Source organism: Mus pahari, chromosome 1, assembly GCF_900095145.1.
Source record: "Mus pahari chromosome 1, PAHARI_EIJ_v1.1, whole genome shotgun sequence".
Lineage (NCBI taxonomy): Eukaryota > Metazoa > Chordata > Mammalia > Rodentia > Muridae > Mus > Mus pahari.
The window spans coordinates 18163908-18172250 of record NC_034590.1 but is presented as its reverse complement, the minus strand read 5'-3'; the positions used below and the strand labels follow the sequence as shown (position 1 = coordinate 18172250).

The 8343-nt window shown below is 45.2% G+C and overlaps 1 protein-coding gene across 1 annotated transcript in view; it reads left to right on the top strand.

Moving 5' to 3' along the window:
* The window catches only part of Dhdh (dihydrodiol dehydrogenase), a 12856-nt gene extending 9811 nt beyond the window's left edge, over positions 1–3045 (top strand). Inside the window, exons 6-7 of the mRNA XM_021220772.2 lie at positions 1858–2005; positions 2232–3045. Of these exons, the coding sequence (XP_021076431.1) occupies positions 1858–2005; positions 2232–2341 (258 nt within the window). The 3' untranslated portion in view covers positions 2342–3045. The remainder of the gene's footprint in view (positions 1–1857; positions 2006–2231) is intronic.
* The last annotated feature ends 5298 nt before the right edge of the window (positions 3046–8343 follow it).

Here is an 8343-nt window from a genome sequence, read left to right as displayed (position 1 = left end):
TTTTTTTTTTTTTTTTCCCCTCTCCTATCTAATGTTAGGGGCTTGAAAGAATGGAAGAAAAGGGGTGGAGAAGGGTGGAAGAAAGGTAACCCCACAACATAGCAAAGACAGGCTACAGAGCTGTCCCATCCCTGTTTTAGAAATTCACAGCTCTTGAGATAGCTCCACCTGCTGGAAGCCACATGTACAAACATCTGATTTTGTAAACTGTTGAGGTTCCAAACATTATGTCAGCCAAGCCTAGAACATTCTAGCTGTGTGTGTGTGTGTGTGTGTGTGTGTGTGTGTGTGTGATCTTTCCAGTTGTTTCCAGCCATGCCTAGAACAATCCAGTTGTATGTGTGATCTATCTTTCTAGTTGTTTCCAGACACTATGTGTGTCTCACCAGAGGTCAGCTTTTCCTGGATTTCTGGAATGCCATAGTTAGAAGTAAATCCTGATTGTGGTTTGAAGGTGCGGCTCAGTGGGAGATTTTGATAGCATATACGGTACCCTGCACTTGAAATGTAGCTGCCAAAGAAAGGAAGCCGGGCTAGGCCTGGAGGTGACGGGGAAGACAAGCTCCAGGCCATCCTGGGCTCCAGAGGGACTTCAAGGGCAGTCTGGATTACTCAGCCAGACCCTCAAAATTAGAAAGGACAAAGGGAATCAGGAGACACAGGGCAATGATCTGGCCCGGGCTTAGAATCCTCGAGTGAGCAGCTATAAGCTGGCTCCATGTAGAGCTCTTTTTTAGTGTGTACCTGATAGTCTGTTTGATCCCTAACACTTTAATAAAAAAAAAAATAATAATAATGAGGGGGCTGGAGAAATGGCTCAGTGGTTAAGAGCACTGACTCTTCTTCCTGAGTTCAAATCCCAGCAACCACATGGTGGCTCACAAACATCTGTAATGATATCCGATGCCCTCTTCTGTTGTGTCTGAAGACAGCTACGGTGTACTCATAGACATAAAATAAATAAAATCTTTAACAACAACAATAACAAAGGGCTGGAGAGATGGCTCAGTGGTTAAGAGCACTAACTGTTCTTCCAAAGGTCCTGAGATCAATTCCCAGCAACCACATGGTGGCTCATAGCCATCTATAATAAGATCTGCTGCCTCTTCTGGTGTGTCTGAAGACAGCTACCATGTACTCACATAAATAAAATAAGTAAATAAATCTTGTAAAAAAATGTTAATGAAAGAAATCACCTATACAGCAAGTTAAACTGTAGAATGATTTGACCCTTCTCCTGCATTTTGAGGGACTTTAACCATCCTGTCCTTGCGTCCCAGCTGCCATCTCTGTGTTTCCATCCTGTCCTACAAGTGGGCAGAGGGCTAGTTTAACTTCGAGGTCTTCTACCAGATAAGAAGACGTTGTATGGAAACCAGGTGTGATGACACACACTTGTAATGAATCCCAGGCAGAATCAGCCGTCTAAGAGCAACCTCAGCTTCACAGAGTGTCGGGGTCCAGCCTGGACTACATGAGACCTTGCCTCAAAATTAAAAAAAAAAAAATGTATAGGAGCCTAGATTGACTTTACCAGCCTGTAGTGCTAACACCCAGGACACTGTGGTAGTAAGCCTTCCTTACAAGGCAGAAGGAGCTCCTGGTCGTCGGGTCTGAGGTCCTTTGATCCTGGGGCGATAACAGACAGGTCTTAGTACGATAGGCCCATTGCTAAGGGACAAACTCTTCAGCCCAATCCAGGTAGATTGGTCCCGAGCCTCACAAATTGAGTGCGAGTAAATACTTAGCTCACAGGAGCCAGAGCTGGCCCCTGGGTACAGATCAACTTGTTGTTCGGAGCAAAGTCCTTGAGCCATGTTGATAAGGGCCAAGTAGTCACTTGTTATCTTCCTTCAGATTCAAAAATTATGGTGCCCAACAGAGCTGGTGGTGAATGGAGAGCGGAAGGAGTTCCCTCCGCCTGTCCTTGGGAAGGAGTACAATTTTGTAAATGGGTCATGCATGCTCTATGAAGCCAACCATGTGCGTGAGTGCCTGCGTAAAGGTGAGGAGGGGCGGGGCTGCACTGGGGCTACGTCTGAAGGGACTATTGTGTTCTAGCCTGCCCTGAGGCACAAGCAGCTATTTAGAACTACATCTCCCACGATTCAGAGAGATAGCCACCTTCTCAGACTACCCTGCCTATGCCTCAAAATCTTCTGGGAATTATAGTCTTTTTGCTGTCTGATGCGCGCGTTTTAGACAAGTCTTCCTGTGGTCTCTCTTCCCAGGTCTTAAGGAGAGTCCTGTAGTTCCTCTGGCAGAGAGTGAGCTCTTGGCTGAGATCCTTGAGGAGGTGAGGAAGGCCATTGGAGTCACCTTCCCCCAGGATAAATGCTGATACAGCTCCTGTGATGGATGTGTGTGGCGAGCAGCCTTCCCTCCTGCTTGGACCTCCGTAACCTGACTGACCCTCATTGCTTTGGAGTTGTTGTTGTTGTTGTTGTTGTTGTTGCAAGTCAGCTGGAGAGCACTCCCTTTCTGGGTGTGGGAAGCCAGCTTTGATGAGTCAGGGTGTGGAGTCAGGGGACTCCACAGACACCAAAGCTTCTTTCTAGGACACAAACAGGTTCTCTCTTTACTTGGGAGGAAACACACACACACACACACACACACACACACACATACTTGATGGATGAAGCAAGGCTCCAACAACTTTGTTTTTCCCCCATATCCCCCAGCAAACTCTTTGAAGAAGTATAAAAATTACAATGTGGTTACATTCTATCTTTAAGTGAATGAATAAATGAAGTACAATGAGTTTAAAACCAACAGCAACAAGCCCAGCAGGTCCCAGCACCCTTATGTGATTAAGCAATTTATGTATTACAGGCTGGAAACCGAAACCGATTACTAACATGGATCCACATACATACCTGTCTAAACAATTTGTTATAGACTAACAAACTATAGGCAAAATAGATATTTTTCTCAGCCAGTTCTTTGACTGGCAAGCTGCAATTTGTGATTACAAAGAAAGGAACAATCATTTTGTTATTTATCCTGAAAAGTAATTTTTTATTATTTATTCACTTTACATCCCAGTATCACCCCCCTCCCATCTCCTCCCAGTCCTGCCCCTCACACACCTCAGCTCCCCCCCCCCCATTCCCTCTCCTTCTCTGAGAAGGGGGAAGCTCCCCTGGGTACCACCTTGCACACACACACACACACACACACACACACACACACACACACAGCATATGGAGTCACTGCAGGATTAAGTTCTTCCTCTCCCACTGAAGCCAGACGAAACTACCCAGCTAGGGGAATGGGATCCACAGGCAGGCAGCAGAGTCAGAAACTAAAATGTAATCATAAAAAACGTAAAAGGATCACAAATCTAAACCTTTTTATAAAAAAGAGTCATTTCTACTTTAAATCCTCCGGTACATACCTACTCATTAACAATTTTTATTAAATCATATTTGTTGCAAGATATTTGATCACACTGTGAACCCTAAGATTGTGTTACTGGCTGAAAAAAAAAACCAAAAAATTGTTTCTGGTTGTGGTGTGACTCAACCCTCAGCACACACACCTTTAATTCTAAGCAATGAAGGTAAAGTTAGTTTGTAAAGGGAAGCGCCCATGTTTCAAAGTGATGTCTAGTTGAATGGCAGACAAAGTGATGAATCAGATTTGACAGACTAGGATGTGCCCAATTCCCATGAGAACAGAGAGGAAAGAGAGACTGCTTTAAGAGAGCAAGGCAGAGCAATAGGAAGGAGGAGGCAGGCTTCCTGGTACAGAGAAAGGTTGAAGAGAGAACAAGCCAGGGAATGAGAAGGAGCCAGAAGATGAGAACAGATTGCCAGAGTTAGTTTGAGGCCAAGCAGAGCAACTCAAGAGGCTGAGAGAAGCCAAACTGAATCAGTCAGCTTAGAAAGGAGTTTGAGCCAGAACAACTGAGTTGAATCAACCAGAGTTCAGAAAGAAAAAGGCTAAGCTTATTCACAGAAAGTCTCAGAGGCTGAAAACAGTGTAGGCCTAGATAAGATTGTGCAGAGGCTAGAAGCTTGCAGGCCTAGGGTCAACTATCAAGAGTGTGCTTTTCTGAAATTTAAATTGTTCCCCAAGATTTTCTACATTAACAAAAGCATCTTAACCTAACTATACCAACTACATCTCTAAATTCTTTCTGAGGCTGAATCCTTAATCTGCTCCAACAGCAATGCTTGAAAAAGATCAGTCATTATTATTGTAAGAACCAATGATCCTTGCTGGGGTGATTTTTATGTGCGCTGTGCAAAGATCGTCTCTGTATTGTTCAAATGCTGGTTTCTGAGTTGGCAAGCCAGATTTTGGTGTTGTTAATCATCACCTGTCATCGTGTTTTGTAAACACTTCTTCCATCACTGTCTGATTTAATAAAGAACTGAATGGCCTATAGCTGAGGCAGGAGAAGAAAGGCAAGACTTCTGGGGAGAGTTAAGAACTGGGGGAAAGAATCTGAGGCAGGAGATTCGCCAGTGAGACGCAGAGGAATCCAGATGTATGAAACTGAGGATAGACAACAAGCCATGTGGCAGAACATAGATTTTTTTTTTTTTTAAGATTCATTTATTTTATGTATGTGAGTACACTGTCACTGTCTTCAGACACACCAGAAGAGGGCATCAGATCCCATTACAGATGGTTATCAGCCACTGTGTGGTTGCTGGGAATTGAACTCAGGACCTTTGGAAGAACAATGAGTCCTCCTAACCACTGAGCCATCCCTCTAGCCCAGAACATAGATTAATATAAAAGTGTTAGTTTAAGTTATAAGAGTTAGTTGGAAACAAGTAAGCTAAGGCCTAAAGCTTTCATAATTAACAAATGGTCTCTGTGTCATTATTTGGGAGATGGCTGGCCTAGACAGTCCTGATAGTTACAGACACTGCCCAGTGAGGGGCTGGAAACCCCCTTAGTGTTTCCATACAACTCATGGATCACTTTGCAGATCATGGGCGAAGTGGTGACCTCGAGGGCAACAAGCAGAGCTAAGAGAGTCAGGTCCTCAGAGCATGGAGTCCTTGGGACCCTGCCTCTCCCAAGCACACCCGCGGCGATTACGCTAACCACTGGGAAATCTTCCATGAGTTCCAGAGCTGTTTGTTGTTCCCACACAGCCCCTAGCCCCTGATGGCTGGGCTCCTGAAAGTCGTCTTGCTTTTGTTTCCTCTGTTAACCCTGTCTGTCCAGCCTCAGCCTCACCAGGTGAGTCTTTGGAAAGGATGAATAAAAGAGCTTCCTGGTGCCAGGGTACCTGGGTGATGGGAAGCCCAGGGGCACCACAGTCACACCCTGCAGCACTCCTCCTCACATCGGAGATTCCTTGGGGAGAAGCCCATAATGGCAGCTACCTCTGACCAGAACAGAGACAGCCCTGGGCTGGGCAGAGGGGCAGGCTTGTATAGGGACTTTGGAGCAGGCACAGTGCACTAGTGGTGATGTACAGATTAGCCAGGATTATTGCTTGGCCATTAACCCTGAGTCATGGGGTAGAGATTTCCAAGTCCCTGGTTCAGGGACAGGCCAGAGGCAGGGTGATTTTCCACTGGCCTTTTACCCTACTATGAGAAACCCAAGGTGGCCGTGAAGACACCAAGTGTACTACATCCTGTTTGGCAATGCTTCAGTGGGACAGTTTCAGCTTTAACAAAAATACAGAACTTTGGGCTGGAAAGACGTCTCAGCCCTTAAGAGCACTGGCTGCTCTAACAGAGAACACCATCAGTCTGGCTTACAAAGCTAACTCCAGTTCGAAAGAATCTGGCTCCCTCTTCTGGTTTTAGTGGTCACTGCACTGTACATGTCTAGTAACTAAAAATAAAACAGACCTTTAACTAAAATCACACCGTCCAATTCAGTGTTTTGCCTTTTCATCTCTATTACGGTGGCAAATAACCATTGTCCTGATGACAACGGTACTTTGGATGTCATACCTTCCTCAGTGAGGCTCTGTGCTAGCTCAGTCAAGGCACGGAAATGGGAAACTTGGGGCTGAGATGAAGGTCAGTCGGTAGAGTTCCTGCCTAGCACACACTGAGCCCTGGGTCCAGTCCTCAGAACTTTATAAACTATGCATAGAGGTGTGTGCTAGCACTTGGGAGGTGGGGACCAGAGAATCAGAGACTCAAATTTGTTCTGCAATGTCAGGATATCTAATTTCTTCTTGTTCTTTTGTTGTGCACAACTATGTAACAAGCTGCGACCATCAGCAATCAACAACCCACCCCGCCTCTCAGGCCTCAAGCATTTATATACCCTCTAAAAGTCCCCAGACAATCTCTTTTTTAAAATTTTTATTTATTTATTTTTGTTGTTGTTGGTTGTTGTTTTTCAAGACAGGGTTTAATCCCAGCACTTGGGAGGCAGAGGCAGGTGGATTTCTGAGTTCGAGGCCAGCCTGGTCTACAAACTGAGTTCCAGGGCAGCCAGGGTTATACAGAGAAACCCTGTCTCGAAAAACCAAAACAAACAAACAAAAACCAAAAAAAAGAAAAAAAGAAAAAGAAAAAGAAAGAAAAGAAAAGAAAAGAAAAGAAAAGAAAAGAAAAGAAAAGAAAAGAAAAAGGAAAGAAAAATAGAAATGAAAAGTTCCATCACTGGGTATAGTGGTGCATGCCTTTAATCACAGCACTCCAGATGCAAGCCCAATAGGGTTCTATGAGAACTTCTCTAGTTTGTACCCATTCCTCTTAAAGGTCCCATGACCTTGTCACATGACTCTGGGGACCTACTTATCTTCTCCAGTACATGAACCCCTGGGGAAACAAATCCCAACTTTTCTTTTTACTTCAGTTTTCATGTGAAACACCTCTCAAGGCCCAGGGACATATCTGGCTTCTGAGAAGACTTGCGTTTCAAAGGCAGCCACTGACTCCAGTACTTCAGCCAGGCATTAAATGATACATTTGGAGATCACCATGTGTCAAGCAGTGCGCTAGTTTCTAGGGAATTGAGAACAAATGAATACAGTCTTCTCAGGAAATCAAGGTAGGTGAGAGCCACCAGTAATGAACGAACACACTGCATACAAAATTAATTACAGTGCTGTGGAGCATGATAAAACCCAGTGCTTCAGAAAAGAAAAAGAAGAGCCAGGCAGTGGTGGTGCACGCCTTTAATCCCAGCATTCGGGAGGCAGAGGCAGGCGGATTTCTGAGTTTGAGTCTACAGAGTGAGTTCCAGGACAGTCAGGGCTATACTGAGAAACCCTGTCTCGAAAAGCCAAAAAAAAAAAAAGGTCTCTTGCTCTCTTCATTCTCTCCTCTTACTCTCTAGCCTTTCTTCTCTCTCCTTTCCCCCCTTCTCTCCTCTTGGCCATGGCCGGTCTCTCTCTTTCCATCTCTCCTTTCCCCCTGCCTTTCTACAATAAAGCTCTAAAACCATTAAAAAAGAAGAAGAAGAAGAAGAAGAAGAAGAAGAAGAAGAAGAAGAAGAAGAAGAAGAAGAAGAAGAAGAGAAAAGAAAAAGGAGAGCTGCCCGTGGGGTGCACACCTTCAATCCCCCCACAGATGAAAAGGCAGGCAGATCTCTATGTTCGAGGCCAGCTTGGTCTACAGACAGTTCCAGGACAGCCAGGGCTACACAGAATACACAGAAGCTGTTTCAAATAACAAACAAAAACTCTGGGTGCTCTCAGGGCTTCTTCAGCAGAGGACTCAAGCCAAGAGGCTTTCTGACACCCAGGTACCTCTACCCTCCCCTGTTCAAACCTTCCCTGGGTCTCAGCCACCCTCAGAAGACTGATACATTCCTACTAGAAAACTCCAGAGTGTCTGTCCTGGCCTGCTGCTACTTCACATTATTCCTCCTCTTCCTCCTTCTCCTTCTTCTCTTTCTTTCTCTTTTTTATTTCAAAACAGGGTTTCTCTCAGTAGCCATGGCTCTCCTGGAACTGGCTTTGTAGTCCAGGCTGGCCTCGAACTCAGAGATCCACCTTCCTGCGTCCTGAGGGCTGGGATTAAAAGCATACACGACCATTATCTGACTCTTTTTTTCTTCTTCTTCCTCTTCTTCTCCTTCTTCTTCCTCCTCCTCCCTTTGCTTGGTATCCTAGGCTGGCTTCAGATTCACAGCAATTCTTCATGGGGTTTCCATGTTCTGGGGTTTCAGGTATGGGCCACAATACCAGGGTCTCTTGGCTCCTCCTCCCATCTTCCTCCCTGTTTTTTGTTTTGAGTCAGGGTCTCAGTATCTAGCTTAATTGACCTGTCACTTGCTATGTAGGCTTGTTGTGTTTTGTAAAGAAAAGGAATAGAGCCAGGGTATATTTTGGTAGAGTGAGGTATGGTGAGGTGAGAAGGGTGCCTCAGCGGGTCCGTGACTGACACATCCCTCCCCCCCCCCCCC